Below are 22,201 nucleotides of genomic sequence, written 5' to 3' on the forward strand. Positions count from 1 at the left end.
CTAACCTTGGCTCAGGGCTGAGCCATAAAACCCTGGAACACACATGGACCTGACCTGCTTGTAGTTTTCACTCCCCTGGTTCTGCACACTGAAACTAACCAACCCCTGCTACCCAAGCCGGCCATCGGCCATTTGCATGAAAGAATTACATTTTGTGGTTTCTGCCCTATAAACCCCGCCTTCCCCTGTTCTTTCCAGAGCACGGTTTGAGGTGTTACCTTAATCGGCTTCTCTCAGGTTGCAATACTTTCATGCAAAGAAATGCTTTTTATGTTTTAACACATTTTTTGTTTGTTGACGAATGATATTAAATATATACGTCTCCTTTAGAGTGAAGGGTTTTATGTGGTAGTTTCCTTTCACCATAAACTGAAAAATTGCTTCTTAGCACAATCCCCGTGTAATTACTAAATCACTCATTCACATACGTATGAGGAAAACACGTCTTTCTTAGAAGGTTCCTAGGGCCACAGACTGGGCCGTGCACGAAGCTCCGGATGTAATCACGCATGTGCTGGGTGCTTGGAAATGGTCAGAGGGCAGAATTTCCATCACTTGGGATTAATTCCCGGCATAGCAAACGCCAGCTTCTTCCTGCCGCGTGGGATCATGCTCCTCCCGCTACCAGGGCGTCCGACTGGGGAAGAACAGCGTGTGTCCCGTGCCAACCGGCAGGCGAGCCCAGCACTTCCCCAGGAGTCCGGGGAGGGCCGCGTTCCCCGCGCCCGGGAGCGCCCTGCGGGGGGCGGGGGGGAGGGACCCGCCGGGTTGGGCTCCGCAGTGGGAACGAGTGCGGCGTCGGCAGGGAGGACCCGCCCGCGCAGGGGAGGCGGGGCGCCGGCGGCGCCGCGGGGCAGGAGGGCGTGGGCGCGCGGGCCGGGACCCGCTCGTGGGACCGCTTTCCGGGGAGCCAGCTTGGCGCGGCCGCCGGGAAGCGCAGGGCAGGGCAGGCTCGGGCACCTCCCGGCGGGGATCAAACTTGAGAAATAACGAGCGGGGCGGCGCGGCGTCTCCGTCTCAGTCCCGTCTCCGCGGCGCACTCGCTCCCAGGCAGACCCGCCGAGAGGCCGGCCGACCGCACACCCGCCGCCGCCGCACCCCGCGCTCCCGCTCCGCGCCCTCCCGCCCGCCCGATGGCAGCCGCCGGCCCCCCGAGCTCCCTGCGCGGGGCGCCCTGCAGGCTGCTGCTGGCCCTCGCGGTGAGTGGGGGCCCGGGCGGGCGGCGAGGGAGCCCCGAGGGGAAGGGGGTGGGTCCGCGCCGGTGTCTGCCGAGGAGGGTAGGGGGCGCAGCACCCGAAGGATGGTGAGCTGCTGGGCGCTGTTTAGCTCCGTCCTTGGCGGGGAGGGCGAGCCCAGACCTGGGCCCGGAGGCGGAGGATAGAAATGCAGCTCTGGAAGGAGGACACGGACTGAACTTTTTGTTTGGGACCCGATAGATGGATGGATGGATGGATGGATGGATGGGTGGATGGATGGGTGGGTGGATGGGTGGGATGGATGGATGGGTGGATGGGTGGATGGATGGGTGGATGGATGGGTGGGTGGATGGATGGATGGATGGATGGGTGGATGGATGGGTGGGTGGATGGATGGGTGGGTGGATGGATGGATGGATGGATGGGTGGATGGGTGGATGGGTGGATGGGTGGATGGGTGGGATGGATGGATGGGTGGGTGGGTGGATGGATGGATGAGTGCCCTGAGCCCCGGCGCACGCCCTGCAGCTGGGCGGGGGCTGAGGTTCGCACTCCTCCCTGGGCCCGGGGCTGGCCGGCCAGGAGGTTGGGGGGGCATCTGGGTGGAGGGAGTGGGGAGAATTTGATCAGGTGTTTCAGAGCTGAGATGGGTCGGGTCCAGGGCTGCCCCTACCCCAGGGCCACCCGGAGTGGGCGTTAGTGCGGGGCGCTGGAGCGACGCTTCTTGGTCCGGGCGTGGAGTTTCCTCTGCTAAACCGCGGGCAGGATTCGTCTCCCCAAAGTTATTCACTCAGACTGCCCCCTGCCCCTCGAGAGCCACCCAGGGGGGTGCGGGCGGAGGGTGCCGGGCGCGAGGCGGGGGGTCGGGTCGGTGGTGGGCGGAGGAGTTGGGATGGCGCCCAGGGGAGAGGGTCTGGGTGGTGGTGGTGGGACTGGGGGAGGCTGGGTGTCACGTTGGCCCCTGCGAGGACTGCCCACGCCCAGCCTGGGGCCTCCTGTGTCCTGGGCCCGGGAACCCTGCCACCCAGGACGAGGTCCGCCTGGAGAGGAAGGTGGGACAGTGGGAGGATTGGGGAGACATCTAGCCAAACATGGGGAGCTCCGGGGGAGACCGGGGTGCACGGAGGACCTGCTGGGAAGGCTTCCAGGCCCCAGGCCCCGAGGGTGGGATGGGGCCCCGCAGCGGGCGCCCGCCCGGCTCTGGAGCAGCTTGACTTCGGCTGCAGGGCCTGTTGCCTCCCAGCAGGGAAAAAGGTCCCAGCTCTGCCCGCGCCCGGAAGGACCGAGCTATGAATCTGGGGTCAGTAGCTATGCCATAGCAGCGGTTCTCAACCTGTGGGTCGCGACCCCTTTGGCGGTCGAACGACCCTTTCACAGGGGTCGCCTAAGACCATCCTGCAGATCAGATATTTACATGACGATTCCTAACAGTAGAACATTACAGTTATGAAGTAGCAACGAAAATAATTTTATGGTTGGGTCACAACATGAGGAACTGTATTTAAAGGGCCAGGAGGTTGAGAACCACTGAAGGTGCATTTGTGGGCAAAGAATCATGCAGAGGAGCGCTTCGCCCTGCGCCCTGTCCCATCACACAGTCTGGGAGGTCCCTGGCTCTCAGCGTTCGTTCCTTTGGGATAGACTTGATGGCGTTTCCAGCTTTTATGTGTCAGAGCAGGAATGCGGGGTGTTGTGTTTGCTCCGAGACAGGGGCTGGAGAATGGGGCGAAGCAGCGCAGGAGGTTTCTGTTCCCAAGATCCCTGCTCCTCGCTGGAGGCTGGAGGGCAGGGCGCGGTGCAGGGCGCTGCCCCGTGCAGGGTGGGGGGGTAGCGGGGTGCGGCCAGGCAAGAAGATGCCTGCAAACCCAGAGATAGCATCAGCTCCCGGATAGAACACTCAGTTAGGGTGGCTTTGGGAATAATTTCCTAAAGGTGAGATTGAACGGGATCGCTGGAGATTTTGCAATGGTAACCGTGGAGCGCATACGGAACACTCTCGTGTGAAACCCTGTTTAGAAACACCTCCAATCTCTGTCCAGATGGGTAGATTAAGACCCCCTCTGACCACACCATGTCTCTGTTTCCCTTTGACTCATCCCGCCACCAACTTTTCAGCCTGATATGTTGGCATCACCCTTGGGAAGCACAGTTTTCATTTTACAGAGACCTTAATGGAGCTCACAAAACAGTCCGGTGTTTGAAGTAGCTCTTCAAAGCGAATCCCCAGCACAGCCCTGAGACTCCATCTCAGCCTCCCACCAGCGGTGTCCCGGGTGGAGGAGTCTTTCCACGTGCACTTGTCTCCCGTGTCTGCGCCCTTTCACCTCCGTAACCTGCGACGGTTCCCCATGACCCCCTTGTCCTCCACACACAAAGAAAAGAAGAAAAAAGGACAGGGGAGATTCCTAGCGGAACAGAAATTGTTAGGGGTGGTGAAAACTGATTCGCACCAGCTCAGTTGCTGAGATGTCTCTACCCCGTTACAAATACTAAGATTCTTTTAAATATGTGCCCAGTATTGTCCACCATACAAAACCTGCCTTGGGAATTGCATTGCTATCTATTATAGATTAGAAATAGTATGTAATTGGACGCAGTTAACCTACCTTTTTGCTAAAATGGCTCTAATTCAAAAGGAATTAAAAGTGTTGTTGTTTTATAGCAGGGGTCCTCAAATTAGGGCCCGCGGGCCACATGCAAATACAAATATTGTATTTGTTCCCGTTTTGTTTTTTTACTTCAAAATAAGATATGTGCAGTGTGCATAGGAATTTGTTCATAGTTTTTATTAAGAACTATAGTCCGGCCCTCCAACGGTCTGAGGGACAGTGAACTGGCCCCCTGTTTACAAAGTTTGAGGACCCCTGTAATTTATAGCATACCATGCTTTCCCCTGGGACTATATGAATTCTGCCCGAAACCTATGTTGACAAATTGGCATTCTACCTTTTCAGATTTTATAGCATTAATTAAAGAGAATGTGTAATGTGGCTCCTTTAGCAGAAAGACTTTTTTTGTTGTTCTTGATAACAATGAACATAGTCATCTTTTTTAAAATAAAAATGGGTATAATACTTCCTGTTATTTTTTGCCTTGGTGAAAAAAGCTTAAGGCAAATAAAGGAAGTAAATGAGAACTAGTTTATGTTAAAGCCACGATCATAAGGAAGTCAAAGTTTTAGTATATATTTAGATCGATGTATTTAGATCGGCGCATTATCCGCTATCGGCGCATTATCCGCTATCGGCGCATTATCCGCTATCGGCGCATTATCCGCTACCTTTTCAAAAGGAGATTGTTGCTGTTCACACTGAGCTACAGCCCGATCCTGAATCACCTTCTGAATCACTCATGCCTCTAAGCCCATGCGCATTTTTGGGCTCTGTTGTAATTCCCTTGGCACTGGGTATTCCATATATGGCACCTGACTTGTGGTTAATCATCCTTTTCATGTAACTGGAATCCCATCTTACCCAGAGTTTGTTAGAAGGAAATTTAGTGGAATCATCTCAGCCCTGAGGATACTCAGGTAAATCTTACAGGTTACCTTTGAGATGTTAAGAATTTGAAAGACGATATTTCCACTTTGCAGAAGGTGGGGTACACAGAAAAAATTACGAATTTAAAATTCCTAACTATTATGCTCAGTCAAGACAATGTCTTTATTTTTAAGACATCCCATACATTTCAGTTCCTTAAGCTTCTTTTTCCTTCATGAAAAAGGGTGTTCTTTTAGAAGCCCACCTTGTGCATTCACTGTAAAACTGAACAGCATGCAAAAGTGAAGCGATCTCAAGTAGCATCTTTAGTCTTCACTCTGCTTTTGGCATTAGGTTTTTCTATCAGTATTTAATGATTTGTATGATAAGCTTTGTATCATACGATTAATAAAATTGGGCAGTACTGTAATATGAACCAAGGCAATTTATTTTCCCAGACTACAGTAGATAATACTTTATATTATAATTTTTAAAAATTTAAATTGTTATATTTTGATTTAAAGTTTTTTGCAACTCTAGGTTATATAAATCAGATATTTAAAGTTGTCCTGAAGGGTTCTCATGAAAAGAGAGATTTTGTAACTCCAATAGCCAACCCATAATTGACCAGTTTGTTAAAAAAGTCTTTTTGAACGTTGCAGTTTTTATTGGGCACTCTTTTATATAAAAGTTATTTTAAAAATATCTTTAAAGGTCAGTACTTCACCATTGCTAATCTGATTATGTCTTAACATTTTTTTACTTTATTTTCAACAACATATCCAGTCCCCACACATATAGTATCAAATCACTTTTACTTTCAAGAAGCAAGAAATAACTGAAGTCTATATATGAATTTCACCCCTCTAAAAATGATATTAATGAATTAATTGCATATTCTTTCTAATGAGGTACTATACAACGATGAAAATGAACTACTGCTGTATACTCAGCATGCATAAATTTCACAAACATAGTTTGAGCAAAGAAATCCAGTGTCCACAACAAGCATGTGGCTGCATATATTTAAAAGCCCAAAATTGGCAAAATACACCTGTATCTTCTTGGGGAGGAAAGGAAATGCAATTGGAAAGAGGCCTTGATGATAACAGTAATGTGTTATTTCATAACAATGAAGGTGGATATTCTAGTTTTCATTTTATTATTTAAAAAAAAAACCTATTTATGCTATATGTAGTCTTCTGTATTTATGTTTTAGAAAGAACATTAAAAAATAAACATGCAATAGAGAGAATGAACAAAGCCACAGGTTCTTTGAAAATATAAACCTTGCTATGATTGAGCAAATAAAATATAGGGAGGCACAAATCCAACAGTATTAAGAATAAAAAGGAAGCATACTTATCAAGAGGAGAAATGTTTAAAAAAATAGATACTAATATTAATAGATTATTCTATTAATTTGAAAACAGAGTTGGGCAATTTCTTACAAAATTCCAATTGCCAACATTGACTCAGGGGGGTATACAAAATCTAAATAGACTTAGAACCATTAAAGGAATTGGATTAGGAGCCAAACACATGCCTTCATTCACATCCATCAGGCCCAGACCTGTGATAGGTGAATTCTTCCATAGTTACATGGAACAGGTAATTTGTACCTTATATAAGTTATTTCGGAGAACAGAAAAAAGTTACCTCACTTTATGAGGATTGTATGATGTTGAAAAGTAGTAGCTTGATCTTATTTATGGACATATACTTAAAATACTAAAATAAATATCAGGAAATGGAACTAATAATGTCTTAAAGATTATCATGTCCTATAAGGTTTATCACAGGAGTGCAAAGATGATTTCACATTAGAAAATCTATTATTGGATTTTAACATAGTAATATATCCAGAGAGAGAAGAACATATGTTCATTTCAAAATAAGTGGATAGCTAATTCTGAGCAAGCTAGGGATATAAGGGAATAACCCTTCTTAATATAATGAAGCCTACTTAAAATGAATGAATGTGTGAATGAAAGGAAAAAAGAAATACTCAAAATTAATGGTGAAATGCTAAAAACATTCTCTTTAAAGTTAGAAACAAACCCATGTTGGTCACTATAACTGTCTTTATTCAGCAATCTACTGAAAGTACTCACAAGCACACATTAAGTTAAAAATCTAATTGCTATTTTACCTGCAGTAGGATTAGCTTCATGGGAGATCCAACACTATCTTGACAAACTACTAGAGCTAATAAAAGTAAGCAAGTTTTCTGGATAAAAAATCTAAAAGGATTTTGATCAGCTGATCATGAAAAAATTGTGGAAGAGTAGAAAGCTGAATAAAACTAACCAGATGACAGGGATTGAGGTCACCATAACTAATACCATGTTTATTTTGGTCTTTGGGTCCCTTGCATTTCCTCAAGAATTAATGTTGAGTTGTTCCAATAAATAAATTAATTAATTAATAAAATAAAGCTATTTGGGATTTTGATGGAGATTGTATTGCATCTATAGATGTAATTTGGGACTATGTCTTCTGATGTATGAAGATGACATATCTGTTTTGAAGGGCATTGCTTGCTTGTGGTTTCAGATATTTTTTATGGCTAGCGTACAGGAATGCCATTGACTCGTGTATTTTGGTCTATGTTCTGCAAACTTGCTCAACTCATTTATTATTAATATTATTTTTGGGTGGACTTCTTAGGATTTCCTATGTACAAGGTCATATCATCTGCAGATAGAGATGAGTTTACTTCTTTTCCAATCTGGATGCCTTTAGTTTGTTTTTTTCTGTGATTCCCTGGCTGGCAGAGCTCCAGGCGGTGCTGAATGGAGGGGGGAGAGCAGGCGTCAGATTGCCCTCAGGGCAGAGGGAAGCAGCCCTCCATGGAGTGTGATGGTAGCTGTAGGTCTTCCGTAGATGCCCTCGCTCCTGTTGAGCATGGTCCCTTTTATTCCCAGTTTGTTCATTATAAATGGGTGTCGAATTTTGTCAAGTGCTTGTTTTACATCTGTTGAGATGATCATGTAGTTTTATTGTTTTTAAAAAAAATACTTTATTGAGGTAAGATTTACATACACAAAGCTGGACGTGTTTAATGGTACAACCTGGTGAGCTAGATAAGTATAAATCTGTGACATCATCGCCACCGTCTGTGCCATAAACATATCCATTACACTCACAAGTTTCCTCCCACCCTCATTATTATTATTTTAACATTAAGTGTACAGTACAGCATTGTTAACTATAAGCACTGTGCTAGACACATCTCTAGAACTTATTTACGTTGCGTAACTAAAACCTTGTTCTTTATTCTGTATCTTATTCATGCAATCTTTTTTTTTTTTTTTTTTTTTTTTAATTCTAGGTCTTCAGTTTTGCTTGTGAAGCCTGCAAAAAGGTGATATTTCAGACACCTTCTACACTAGAGGCAAACAAAATGCTGGGCAGAGGTGAGCAATTTCAAAATGGTGTTTTTAGAACAGAAACAAGTTTTACCTATCCTGGAAAGAGCAGCTTGCTCAATCTGTGCATTGTGGAATTAGCCTGCATATTTGTAATTAGAGACAAGTCAAGATAATTTAAATATATGTTTCTGCTCTTTATACCTGCACTGAATTTGAGGTGAGTGCTAAGGTTCCAAGCCCTGTTTCTGTGGTCATTCAGGCTTTGAGGGTCTAACAATTACATGAAGACTTACATGTAGAAAGCCCTGCATCGCTGTAGGACTGCAGCCCTGGAGAAGGACAGGTAAGGCGCTGAGCGATCAGGGCAGGGTTATCAATGCTGGGGCTGCCTCCAGGAGCATGGCAAGGGGAGCCACTCCATTCAACACAGAACTTAGCCCTTTGCATCCTGAGGAGTTAGGGAGCCTCAGACGTTCCCAGCATCAGGGAAGCTCGGCCCAGGCCGACTTTCTCCATGGTACAGGGAATATTGGAGGAAAGTGTTATGATAGATTTTTTAAAAAATATATTTTATTGATTTCAGAAAGGAAAGGAGAGGGAGAGAGAGATAGAAACATCAATGATGAGAGAAGCATTGATCAGCTGCCTCCTGCACAGCCCATACTGGGGATCGAGCCTGCAACCCAGGCATGTGCCCTGACCAGGAATCAAACTGTGACCTTCTGGTTCATAGGTCGATGCTCAACCACTGAGGCATGCCAGTCAGGCATGTCATGATGTCTTAAAAAAAGATATAGCTCTTCCCAGAGATACCAAATAGTTTTTCAACAAAGTGCACCGTTTCTGGCTATAGTGCCTCATTTACTTTTATTAAACAAACTAGAGGCCCGGTGCATGAATTCATGCACCAGTGGGGTCCCTTGGCCTGGCCTCCGGGATTGAGCCAAAACCAGCTCTCTGACATCCCCTTAGGGTCAAATGCAGGAGTTTGGCCAGCTGGGGAGGGGCCGTGGGAGGGCCTCAGGGCATGTCTGGCCCATCTCACTCAGTCCTGATGGACTGGACCCCAGCAGCAAACTAACCTACTGGTCGGAGCGTCTGCCCTCTGGTGGTAAGTGCACATCATAGCGAGCGGTTGAGCGGCCTTAGCATATCGTTAGCATATTATGCTTTAATTGGTTGAATGGATGACCAGACACTTAGCATATTAGGCTTTTATTATATAGGATGTCACTGTTATTCCTATGGAGATAAAGAAAGGAGCTACTGTAGAGAGTGGCCAGGGGTGTTCCTCTTCAGAAAGAGACCGGAGCTTATCGCTGTGCTAAAAATGCAAAGAAGAGAGAAAGAGGTCATTGCTCCTGAAGATGGGCACTTCTTTCTGACTGAACGCTCCCCCCTGACTGGGATGAGAGAGAACAGGATGCATGGGCAGCGTGGATTCTCTGCGAGGTTCCCACTTCAGTGAGCACTCGTTTACCAGCGTGGTTCTGTGAAGGCAGCCAGTTGAAGAATGGAGTGGATTTGCTATGTTGATATAAGTATCAAAACACTTAAAGTGATACTTATATTTGCTTACTCTTTATTAGAGGGCAACATTCCCAGAGAAGGAAGACCCCGGGTGGCCTTTTGGTGGGGAGTTTTGCAAAACTATGAACACAGAGAGGACTGTGAGCTCTGGGGGTGGGGGAGGGTGATGGAGGGGGGCTGAGGGGAGTGTCACAGAGAGGTGCCCGTGGGAAGAATTCGAAGGTAAAGTTGACTGTTTTCCTTACTTGACTGTTTTCCTAACTCATACACTGCCTGGCTGGCTGTGTAGGCTGAAGACAGTCGTAAAAGACTCATAGTCAAGTGAGCGTCTGCTTATTGATTCAGGTGTGTGGGGGCGTGTAGCTCAGCTTTGTCATGCCTGCAGTACACACACCTCTTTCGTAGGAAGATCCCTTTCCTAGCCTTTGAGAAGCACAGGAAGTCTTAAAGCCCCCTCCTTCATACAAATATCCAATCAGGACTGTTTTTTTTAGCTGAAAGAAAATTATCCTTTCAAAAATACACATGTAAAGAGACTGCTTAAGATATTTGTTACATGCACGGTGATTGGTCTGTTTCTGCCTCCTGGTTTTGAAGATGACTGTAGAAGTCATTTTGCCACACTTTTTTTCTGTTTGCATGCATTTCTCCTTTACAACATGGACATTTTTACTCGCAGTGAATTTGGGCGAGTGCCTCAGGTCTGCGGACCTCATCCAGTTCAGCGACCCTGACTTCAGAGTTCTCCGTGACGGGTCCGTCTACACGGCCAGTGCTGTTGTGTTATCTGATGAGAGGAGGTCATTCACCATTTGGCTTTCCGACACGAAGAAACAGACACAAAAGGAGATTAATGTGCTCCTGGAGCCTCAGAAAAAGGTATGGAAAGTGCATTGATATTTTCAGGCACGTCTTTCTTTACATTTAAATATACGTAGTTTTTAAATCGCAAAGAGGACCAAAGAATACATAGGATTTTTTCCCTCTCCTTTTTCCTTACCTCGTGTGTGCTTTCCCTTCCCCTCTGCCCTTTCTTAGCACTGCTGAAACCGGGATTTTGCTTTGTGGAATCTAAATGACACCTCCTCTGTGAAGACTTCTTCCACTGCTAAAGCTCAAGTAATTGCTTTTGTGAGCCGGTGGGAATTTGGCTTACCCTCTATTGCAACATTTTGAGTTATTAAAAATATTTTTATTAATTTCAGAGAGGAAGGCAGAGGGAGAGAGAGATAGAAACATCAGTGATGAGAGAGAATCATTGAACAACTGCCTCCTGCATACCCGAATTGGGGATCGAGCCCACAACCCGGGCATGTGCCCTGACTGAGAATTGAACCGTGACCTCCTGGTTCCTAGGTTGATGCTCAACCACTGAGCAATGCCGGCCAGGCAACATTCAGTTTTTTATTAGTGCAAACAATTTACCTGCGGCTGTTTGAGGGCATGAATTGACCCCCTTTTTGCTGATAGTGTTGGTAGTACCTGACCCATCCGTAGCCAGTAGTGTATGTGACATTAATGCTAAACGCTGTGGTTCTCAGTGACTATGAGGCTGGCGTCCAGCACCCACGGTGGTTCTGACGTTAGATGGGATGGAAGCCTGGAGCATGAGAAGTAGGAGAAGAGTATGCATGGCCTGGCATTGGCCCCCGCCCAGGCGATCCCTCACTGCCGTTCTAGGGCACAGCCTGAGGAATGGAGTGGTCACAGAAAGGATGAAAGGTTTAGACTGGATTACGACTCATCCATGTGAAGTGTGTTAGTGATAAAGTTAATTTAAGTATCGGCTTTGCACTTTAATAAGTGTTTAATAAAATTAATTAGTTAAGTCTCAGGAAATAAAAGGTCCTCTTTGCTGTACACGAAATGAGATGGAAGTCACTGTAACATCCCATGGAACTCTTTGCAGTGATGGAAATCCCATGGGACCCTCTGCATGGCAGCCCAACACTAATGGCTGCCGAGCAGCGGGCATGTGGCGTGTAACCGAAGGATGGACTTTTATATTCTACTTACTTCTAACTAATTTACACTTAAATAGTCACATAAGGCTGCAGCAGGGCAGATGGCGTGGTCAGCCAATGAGGTATATTCTTTTTCTTTTGCTCTGGTTTGCCCGAGAGTATGAGGTTTTAGCAGAAAGAACAAGTAAGAGCTGCACAGGAACTAAGGGAGGCTTAGCCGGTTTGGCTCAGTGGATAGAGTGTCAGCCTGCGGACTGAAGGGTTCCAGGTTTGATTCCGGCCAAGGGCACAGACCTGGGCTGTGGGCTCGATCCCCAGTGTGGGGCGTGCAGGAGGCAGCTGATCAATGATTCTCTCTCATCATTGATGTTTCTATCTCTCTATCCCTCTCTCTTCCTCTCTAAAATCAATAAAAATATATTTAAAAAGAACTAGGGAGACAGTGATGCGTCTGCTAACCGGAGCGGTGGTCAGTGTTAGGAAGGTCTGCACCAGGAGATTCTCTTGTGTATGAAACCTTTACCATCTGCATACACTCTCTCTGACCCTCCTAAGGAAAAGAACTTCTTCTCTGGCCTTTAGCTTCTGTGTGGAAATTCTTGAGATTGACCCTCCAGGGAGGTGTCAGGTGTATGGGCTGTTTGTTATCTTACCACAAAGTGGGTTGTGATGCTTTTGTTTATTAATTTTCTTTCTCTAAATGCAGGTCCTGAGGAAAAGACACGCTAAGGAAACGGTGCTCCGGCGAGCCAAGAGGCGGTGGGCGCCCATCCCCTGCTCCATGCAAGAGAATTCCTTGGGCCCCTTCCCTCTGTTTCTTCAACAGGTCGGTTTTGCATTCCTTCTGACTGGGCATGTTTTAATTCCAAAAGCCTGTTTTATTCAAATTTAATAACTCTTAAATGTTTTAAAAAAAACCAGGTTTGATTGAAGATATTAATAAAGCCATGAAGTGTAATAAAAGTGAGTAAAGTGAGAAAAAATCAATAAGACCTATAATAATAAAAGCATAATATGCTAATTAGACTGGACAGCCGAACGACCTTCCGGACGTCATTCCGGACGTTCTTCCAGATGAAGCTGCTGTGGAGGAGGCCGAGGCAGAGGCAGTTAGGGGTGATCAAGCAGGCAGGCGAGCAGTTAGGGGCAACCAGGCAGGCAGGAAGAGTGGTTAGGGGTGATTAGGCAGGCAGGCAGGCGAACAGTTAGAGGCGATCTTTTCACGTGGCCATGCTTAAAAGCAAGGGAGACAGAGAAATGTCTTTCTTTAGGGCAGCTTTGTTTTTGGCCATCACTTCTAATACAGTTTTACAAAGATTTTGGGGGGGGGGGAATATTATTTTTTTAACTAAACTTATTGGAGTAGCATTGTTTAATAAAATTATATAGGTTTCAAATATACAATTCTATGATACATCATTGGCATATTTCATTGTGTTCCATTATTTTTTGATTATTTTCTTTTTAAAAAAATTATTGAATTTAATGGGTGACATCTATACTAATAAAAGGGTAATATGCTAATTAGACTGGATCAACCGGATGTCTTCCAGACGTCTGAAGTCCTCCTGGACAAAGCCACGATGGCGGGGGCCAAGGCAGAGGCGGTTAGGGGCGAGCAGGCCGGCAGGGGAGCAAGCAGTTAGGGGCGTGATCAGGCAGGCAGGCAGAGGCAGTTAGGGGTGATCAGGCCAGCAGGGGAGCAGTTAGGGGTGCGATCAGGCAGGCAGGCAGAGGCAGTTAGGGGTGATCAGGCCAGCAGGGGAGCAGTTAGGGGCGATCAGGTCAGTGGGGGAGCAGTTAGGGGCATGAGGCCAGCAAGCAGAGGCAGTTAGGGGCAATCAGGCAGGCAGACAGAGTGGTTGGGGTGATCAGGCAGGCAGGCAGGTGAGCAATTAGGAGCCAGCAGTCCCAGATTGGAGAGGGTGCAGGCTGGGCTGAGGGAAACCGCACCCCCCCACACCATCCCCCGTGCATGAATTTCGTGCACCGGGCCTTTAGTTGGTTAATAAAATTAAATAGGTTTCAAATGTACAGTTATATAATGCATCATCTGCATATTGTATTGTGTGTTCACTACCCAAAGTCAAGTCTTCTTCTGTTACCATTTATCCCCTCTTTACCCTCCTCTCCCCATCCCCTTTTTCTCTGGTAATCCACTATACCGTTGTCTGTGTCTATGAGGTATTTATTTACTTATTTATTTATTTACTTACTTAATCCCTTCATCTTTTCACCAAGCCCCCCAAACACCTTTTTAGCTGTCAGTCTGTTCTCTGCATCCAATGTTGTGTTGAACATTGTTTTCATTAAATTTGAGCAGTTAAAAAAAAAAATCTTTGCCGAAACCGGTTTGGCTCAGTGGATAGAGCGTCGGCCTGCAGACTGAAAGGTCCCAGGTTTGATTCCGGTCAAGGGCATGTACCTTGGTTGCGGGCACATCCCCAGTAGGAGATGTGCAGGAGGCAGCTGATCGATGTTTCTCTCATCGATGTTTCTGGCTCTCTATCTTTCTCCCTTTCTCTCTGTAAAATTCAATAAAATATATTTTAAAAAAAATCTTTTGCCAAATGCTTTTACTGCTTTGTGTGTTGGTGAAGTGACAAGTGATTGTTTTAGTAAAGTCATCTCTTTAAAATAACAATATAAATACATAAGCTGCATTTAGCATTTTAACAGAATTTAACTTTTCACATCTATCTTTTTCTTTTTAGGTTCAGTCGGATGCAGCGCAGAACTATACCGTTTTCTATTCAATAAGTGGACGTGGAGCTGACCAAGAACCTTTAAATTTGTTTTTCGTAGAAAAAGAGACTGGAAATCTGTATTGTACTCGGCCAGTGGATCGTGAAGAATATGATGTTTTTGATGTAGGAGTTTTATTGATATACGTGACTTTAAATGGTTAAACTATGTTTCTTCTGATACTCTACTCTTTCCTGTCTTCTTGCATTCTCTTCTTAGAGGGCATGAAAGTAAAGAGATAGATTATGCAATATTTTGGAATACTTTCTACTTTTTATGTCAACTTCTGTTGTTGATCAAAAATGAAGCAAACAGCTTTAATTGTATTTGAATGTAAATTCCAGTAAGTTCCCAGGAGTTGATTTTGCTCAGGAGATACAGCCCTCTCTCTGGTCAGGGTACGGCTTCCTCTCTCCGGGGCATGGCCATGGTCTTTCCTCTTCTGCTCTAACCACTTCTCTTGTCTTCCTTCCACTTGTATGCTCGCTGATCATGTCTGAGTACTAGCTACGAAAGCAAAAGTCAGAGACTAAACCCAAACAAGGTTAATAAGCCAGCATTCTGATATGGATGAGCTTACAGTCCCTGGGGAATAACTCAGACAGTTTTCAGTGGGGTAAGTGCTGTGGTCATCCATGCGGTACAGGGGCTATGATTCCCCATAAAATAAAGTGATATTCTTCCTAGAAGAAGGAAGAGATCTGGGTGAACAAATGTGACTGATGTCCACCACATGACATTTCTTAGTTTTTGGTTAAGAAATGATCAACTCAGTGTTGTAATCACATCCTAATCGAAATACATTCTATTTGGCATTATAATGCCTTTAATTACATAGCAACACAGAAACTGGTCAATGGATTTTGTTAGAAAAACTCTTAAAGTATGTGATCTCTGAGGTAAAACAGTACAAGGGCGTGGTAGTGTCAAGACTGGAAACCACTGCTTTATGTGGGTGAAGTAGGGATTTTCCCCATTCCCCTGAGTTTGTCTTCTCCAGCACAGCTTTCTGATTATGGAGTGAATACAGACTATAACCCAAGCCTCTTATTCACCTTTAACTTCTCAGTCTAATCTACATGACTTCACTGTACTCTGAAACTTTATTTGAAGTGTAGACATTGCTACCAAATGCTGGGTGGTCTTTATTTAAAGCGTTTCTCCAATTGATACTTCGATGATTAAAAAAGCACCGAATAGAAATTAAGTGGTTTATTCTTGAGAATATTTGTAAGGTAGGCAGTGGACAGAGTGTAGTGTTCTCTCTCACTAGAATGCTAGAATCTTCTATCAACAGGCACTGACCTCGCTTCTCCTGTTTCCCAGCTCATTGCCTATGCAACAACTGCAGACGGGTACTCGGTCGACTTACCTCTCCCGCTGCCCATCCGAGTGGAGGACGAGAATGACAACCACCCCGTTTTCACGGAGCAAGTTTATAAGTTTGAAGTTCCAGAAAGTAGTAGACTCGGTGAGGCGATATTTTTGGGGGGAACTTTTTTGTGAGTGTTTTCGTTGGCCATTTGTATTATTCTTTTGTGAAATGTATGTTCGTTTCCTTTGTTCTTTTCTTTCCTCTGGTGTTTGTATGTTACCTAATTATTTATTAATCTACTTAAAAGTGTTCTTTCCATATTAAGGATATTAACTTGTCACTTTGCAAATATTTTCTCAGTCAATTGTTTCTTTTCAATTTTATTAAAGCTCCTTTATGCTGTAGAATAGTTCAGGTCTTTCATTTAGTTAAATCTATCCATATTAGGCCTAGAATAGTCTTTTCCCTTCAGACTTTAAGGTACATTTAAGAGTAAAATATATTTTGTTAAATATGTTTGTGTACATTTTTTGAGATATCGAGTTTTTTTTATATATATATATATTTTTTTAAAATATATTTTATTGATTTCTTACAGAGAGGAAGGGAGAGGGATAGAGAGTTAGAAACATCGATGAGAGAGAAACATCGATCAGCTGCCTCCTGCACATCTCCCACTGGGGATGTGTCCGCAACCCAGGTACATGCCCTTGACCGGAATCGAACCTGGCACCTTTCAGTCCGCAGGCCGACGCTCTATCCACTGAGCCAAACCAGTTTCGGCTGAGTTTTTTATATTTAAGGCCAATCATCCCAAGATGATATTGAACCAGTATCTATTCACAGAATATATTTAATCCCATCAAACACAAACAATGAGTATCTTAGAGGATATTATAGGAGTTTTTTGTGTTAACAATATGATACCAATTACTTCTAAAGGCAGATGACAAGTTATTCAAGCTATGTACCGTACTTGGTTTATATACTTTATTTCATCTTATCATTATGTGGGTTTATCAATATTCTCACCTCCAAGCCGAGGACATGCAGGACAGAATGTACAATAAAACTAAAATCAATAGAGATATTGTTATTAGGTTTTATTTAGGGAGGTGTTGAATGATAGCCACTGGTGATACAGTTTTTTAAAGCTCTTATTTTTATTGTTTCTTCTCTTAAAACAACGACCTTATTATTTCCACCATCATTGTTAAAACTCGAAAAGTGCAGATACCCCTAAACATACTTAACAATGCTGGAAACTAAACACTCTTTTTTTTTTACATCAGGTACCACCGTGGGGGTGGTCTGTGCCACAGACAGAGATGAGCCCGACACGATGCACACGCGCCTGAAGTACAGCATTTTGGAGCAGACGCCCAGGTCGCCCGGGCTCTTCGCTGTGCACCCCACCACGGGCGCCATCACCATGGTGGCGCAGTATCTGGACAGAGAGGTAGCCCCTCACTCTGCGGGATGCCTTTCTACCAGGGGCGAGGCCCCTCTTCTTCCCCATCACTGTACTTGGCTCTTCCTTGGATTGAGTTCTAATTTTATTTTATTTCGGAATAAGATAGTAAGAATTCCTGGCCGTGTTACCTGTGTTATATATGACTTCTATTTCTTGAAGTAAGAGAAGCCATAAGGAATAGAAATACAGGTCAACTGGTATTTAGAAGGTGTGGGAACAAAATCTATTTCTTATGAAAGTTATTATTATCAGTATTTTTTTAATTGTGTGTGTCTAGTGGGTTTTAGCTCAGTAACGGATTCAATTCTTGGAAAGGACAATTTGTTTTGTTTAACTCATGAGGATAGCCCATACCCTGATCCCTATCCAGTTATAGATATGTTTTTTTCTTTTTTAAATTTGATTGTTGAAAATGTTATGTGCTTTTTATCTAGAGAGGATTAGTTGAGGTAAGGTTTATTAAAAATATGCAACACTATTTGGATAACAGTAATAGCATATTGTGAGATATATATATATATATATATATATATATATATATATTACTTTATATTCAAATTCTTTATGCATAATTTTATTTGATTTTTATAATTTCCTGTTTGATTAGACAGGTGTTACATTCAACCTGTAAGGAGAAATGTGACAGTTGGAAAGATTGATTGACTTGATTTTGTTAGCCTATATCTAACTAGGCCAACAAAATCATTATTGACTGAGCTGATTAATCAATTTTGTATGTAAAAATAGCTTTATTGGAACACTTACATGCTTCCTACTGCAACTAGAATAACATAAATATAAGGATCGATATGACTGGGAGAGATATTAGAAAGAAGACATCGATGTGATATGATGCTAAAGAAAAAGGGAGGGATAGTGAGAACTTTTAAAAAGGAATCAAAAGTAGAACAGAGGTTTCATTAATTTTTTTTAATGCATTTGTGGGGCTAGAGATTTTATGTGATAAAGCACATAATGGTAATAATAAATGGGAAAGTTTGAAGGGAACAATATGAACATATTTTTGTGTCTGTGTAATATGTAGAGATGATGTGGTAATTAAGTGAAAACAAGGATTTTTCCTCATGTTTCAGATTGAAAAATGAGACTCAGAAAAGATAATTTAAGGATACAAAGCTTATAAGATATAGCTTTGGGGGTGGGAGGAGGGGGTCAAACCCAGGTCTGCTTGCCTGATCAAAAGAATAATCTAACAGGATTGTGTGGGGAATAACACGGGAAATAAAGAAATGAACAAGAGAGGTAAAGACAGGGTGCATTTAGAGGAAGGAGAAACAGGCTGCGGAATCCCGGAGCCTCTGGGTGGAGCATTTGGGTGGGAATGTTGATTAGCGTGGAGGGAGATGAGACAGAGGGAAATAGAAAAAGAAGAAAACTTAACATAATCAGTGGCTGAAGAATAGTTAGAGAGGAGAGAAAGGCAGCAGAGACGGCTGTGTCACAAACTAACGACTCCATTTCATCTTCAACACACCGTCTGTGAAACTCCATTCCCGGAAGTCACCGTGATGTCCTAATTGCCAAGGCCAACTTACCTTAAGTCTCTGTCTGTTGCCAATTACTGAAACGCTCATTCCTTCGATTTCTTGTTTTTCTCCTGCTTCTTTGGTCTTTTGTGTTTGGTATCCTTTGCGTAGTCTTCTTTCTCCTTTATATCCTCAGCTGTTGAAATGCTATTGCTCCTTATATCCTCAAATCTTCTCATATTCAACCTCTTCTAGATATCCGATTCCTGCCATAATTTCAACCACCGTCTACACACTGGTGCTTCCCAGATTGGTACCTTCTGGCTATGATCTCTCCCTTAAGTATGGGCCCCATACCAAAGTGGCTTCTGGACCTCTCTCCTTCGATCTCCCAGAGGCATGTAAAATTCAGGATATGCCAAAGAAAACTCATTGTTTTTGTCCCTCCTTGCGAACTTGCTAGTATTCACTTCCTCAGAGAATGCCTCTTCTTCTGAATTTTCTGTATGGGTTGGTGATACCCATGTCTGCCTATCTATCCAAGTAGGACACCTGTGCATCATTGTCAATCCTTCTTTCCCTCTGCACTTGTATCCAGAATCTGCTCTAATTCTGACTCCCACCTAACTTCCCTATCACCTTTATCCTCTGTCCTCACTGCTACTGCCTCAGATTAGGACCACTCGTGTTAGACTAGTTTAGGAGTTCTTTAACTGGTTTCTTTGGCTTCCAGATCAGCTTACTTGAAACTTTGCTCAACTTCCTTCAATAATATTCTTTCAAAAAACTCAAAATGCTTTTAAATTGTGCTACCTCTGTGACTTCAAGAAAACCTTTCTCTACCACCTGCCATGTAAAGCATACATCTACGGTTGCGGTCGGCTCCTAGAGGGTCTATAGGGCACTGGGCTTTTTACTTTGAGGAAGATGGGAAGCTACTAGAGCAGTGGTTCTCAACCTTCCTAATGCTGCGACCCTTTAATACAGTTCCTCATGTTGTGGTGACCCCCAACCATAAAATTATTTTCATTGCTACTTTATAACTGTAATTTTGCTACTGTTATGAATCATAATGTAAATATCTGATATGCAGGATGTATTTTTATTGTTCGCGACCCACAGGTTGAGAACCGCTGTTAGGAGGGTTTCGAAAAAATAAAATGAAGCATAAGTCCAGCCTGGCTGGTGTGGCTCAGTGGTTGAGTGTTGACCTATGAACCAGGAGGTCATGGTTCGATTCCCAGTCAGGACACATGCCTGGATTGCTGGATCTATCCCCAGTAGGGGGCATGCAGGAGGCAGCCAGTCAATGATTCTCTCTCATCATTGATGTTTCATCTCTCCCTCTCCCTCTCTGAAATCAATCACAATATATTTTAAAACATACGTCTAAATTCTTAGTATAACTCTTTATAATTTAACCTCTGCTTACTCTTTCAGCTTTATCCCTGTCTACCAAGTTCTTAGAGTACATGCAAATGTGGAAATAAAAGCATGAATACACACAAACAGAAGAGTATACAATTAAAATTTAATTTATAAATCTAAATAAAGTTGTAAAAAACTAATTAAATATTTGCTTTGTTTTAAGGTTGTAGACAAGTACAAATTGATAATGAAAGTACAAGATATGGACGGCCAGTTTTTTGGGTTGGTGGGCACATCAACCTGTCTGATAACAGTAGCAGATTCGAATGACAATTCACCTGTTTTCAAACAAAGTACTGTAAGTGTATTTCCAAAATCTATCCCTGTCTGTTGGCATTTGTTATTTGATCTGAATTAATAAATATTTATCATGCCTTGAAATATATATGCTTATTTTTTAATAAAATTAAATAGTAGATACATAAATCTATCTTATTTGTTCATAGTATTATTTATATTACTGACCTCTTGTTAAAGATCTGTAACATTAGTCTTCATTTGTGATGAAATTCTTTTCATTCAAAAGATGTCTTCATGAAACAATACTATTTGAGATTCATAGTTTTAAAATAATCTAGGGAAAAATTATAAGAACAAATACTTTTGGGGTAGAAGATATATTTTACTTTTTTTGTAAACGTTTTCTTTATATAATATTTTTAATGAGTCCTTTCCATTTCAGTATGAAGCATCAGTAGAGGAAAATACATACAACGTGGAAATCTTACGACTGCCTGTAGAAGATAAGGACTTAGTGAACAGTGCCAATTGGAGAGCCAATTTTACTATTTTGAAGGGCAATGAAAACGGGCATTTCAAAATCACCACAGACAAAGAAACTAACGAAGGCGTTCTGTGTGTTGTAAAGGTACAGTCATAACAGATAATGGACAACTTGGCAAGTTAAATTTTATAAATTAATGGTTTAATCAACTAAATAGTTTCAGTTGAGGGAACGTAGTCCCTTTAGTCCTACTGTTCCCATCGAATGCCCGCCTTTCTTCTATAATTTATTTGCCTGTTATTAGTCACCTAACTTATGCTTGAACATGCTCAAGTATAAGGATCTCCATACCTCGATGGGCAGCTTATTCCATATGTAGAGAGCTCTGATTCCCAGAAGTCTTTACTGTGCTGTGCCTACGTTACTCTCCTTATATCCCACGTCTGTGACCTGCGTTTTGTTGCTAACCCTACACAGAACAGGCACCATTCTATTGAAAAAGTCATTATGTCCACTTGAGACTTACCTTCTCTAAGATAAACATCCCCAATGCCCCTTAACTATTCATCCCATGAAACATTATCAGTAAAAAGTGAATAATCATGATCTCCCCCTCCTTACTAGCTATTCAATATAATAATGAAAATGAAAGCATTTGATAAACTATAGGCTATTATTAATACATTTACAAATATTAACACGATCTATCTATAATTTTTCCTAAAAAGGTGACTTTCGTCTTTAAAGAAAAGATAACTTTTCTGGAACCGTCGAGCATGATTTAGCTGAGTCCTGGGGAGCTTCCCATCTCAGTGTGTGTTTGCTTGTTTGCTTCTGTGGCAGCAGCAGCAGCAGCAGCAGCGCGTGGGGTTGAGTGAGGAAACTATTGTTCTGTGTCCCTCTCAACGCAGAGGACATCTCACTTCAGTACAACACTTGCTTTCTAGGGCATTGTTAGTATCTCAATGCAGAATGAAGCTATTTTTTTAACAATTGATTTCAATTGATGAAACAAAAAGACACCACATGGTGGAAGAGAACTCATGCTTTTTTTCATTAATCATTGATTTCATCCCAGCAGATTTCTGATCTCGCAGAGTTTTAAGCCACTAGGATAATAGCCGGCTGAAGCCTTGGAAAATGACATAGAAGTTGGGGAGGCTTTGGCTTTAGGTAGCAGGTGGCTCTGGCTGGAACAACTGCGCCTCCTCCCGGGCAGCAGCTGTCGCCTCAATTTCCATCGCCTTCTCGTTGTCAGCAGGTGCTTCGCCTGTCTGCACGCTCATCCCAACACATGTAATTTGTGAGATGGCGTTCATTAGCAACAAATCAACAGATAGTAGCTCAGGGTCCCTCTTGACTCTCCAGTTTCTGGGCTAGACATAAAAATCAAAAGCACTTCACCTGCACTTCGTGGATTTTAAGATTCCAAAATTTTCTTGACTTCTTAATGGACTCATGATGTTAGTTTCACAGTCTAATACC

At 43.2% G+C, this 22,201-nt stretch overlaps 1 protein-coding gene across 2 annotated transcripts in view; it reads left to right on the plus strand.

The window, feature by feature from the left end:
• The first annotated feature begins 987 nt into the window (after nucleotides 1-987).
• The window catches only part of DSC3 (desmocollin 3), a 39,753-nt gene continuing 18,539 nt past the window's right edge, over nucleotides 988-22,201 (plus strand). Inside the window, exons 1-9 of one of the 2 annotated variants that reach the window (XM_070421239.1) lie at nucleotides 988-1,199; nucleotides 8,010-8,094; nucleotides 10,259-10,458; nucleotides 12,250-12,369; nucleotides 14,258-14,413; nucleotides 15,615-15,759; nucleotides 16,896-17,062; nucleotides 20,156-20,290; nucleotides 20,675-20,860. In XM_070421239.1, coding sequence (XP_070277340.1) covers nucleotides 1,134-1,199; nucleotides 8,010-8,094; nucleotides 10,259-10,458; nucleotides 12,250-12,369; nucleotides 14,258-14,413; nucleotides 15,615-15,759; nucleotides 16,896-17,062; nucleotides 20,156-20,290; nucleotides 20,675-20,860 — 1,260 coding nt within the window. In that variant the 5' untranslated portion in view covers nucleotides 988-1,133. The remainder of the gene's footprint in view (nucleotides 1,200-8,009; nucleotides 8,095-10,258; nucleotides 10,459-12,249; nucleotides 12,370-14,257; nucleotides 14,414-15,614; nucleotides 15,760-16,895; nucleotides 17,063-20,155; nucleotides 20,291-20,674; nucleotides 20,861-22,201) is intronic. The other variant, XM_070421238.1, reaches the window with a different exon arrangement.

Source organism: Myotis yumanensis, unplaced genomic scaffold (genome assembly GCF_028538775.1).
Source record: "Myotis yumanensis isolate MYYU_CA2020_CCGP unplaced genomic scaffold, mMyoYum1.0.hap1 SCAF_7, whole genome shotgun sequence".
NCBI classification, from domain to species: domain Eukaryota; kingdom Metazoa; phylum Chordata; class Mammalia; order Chiroptera; family Vespertilionidae; genus Myotis; species Myotis yumanensis.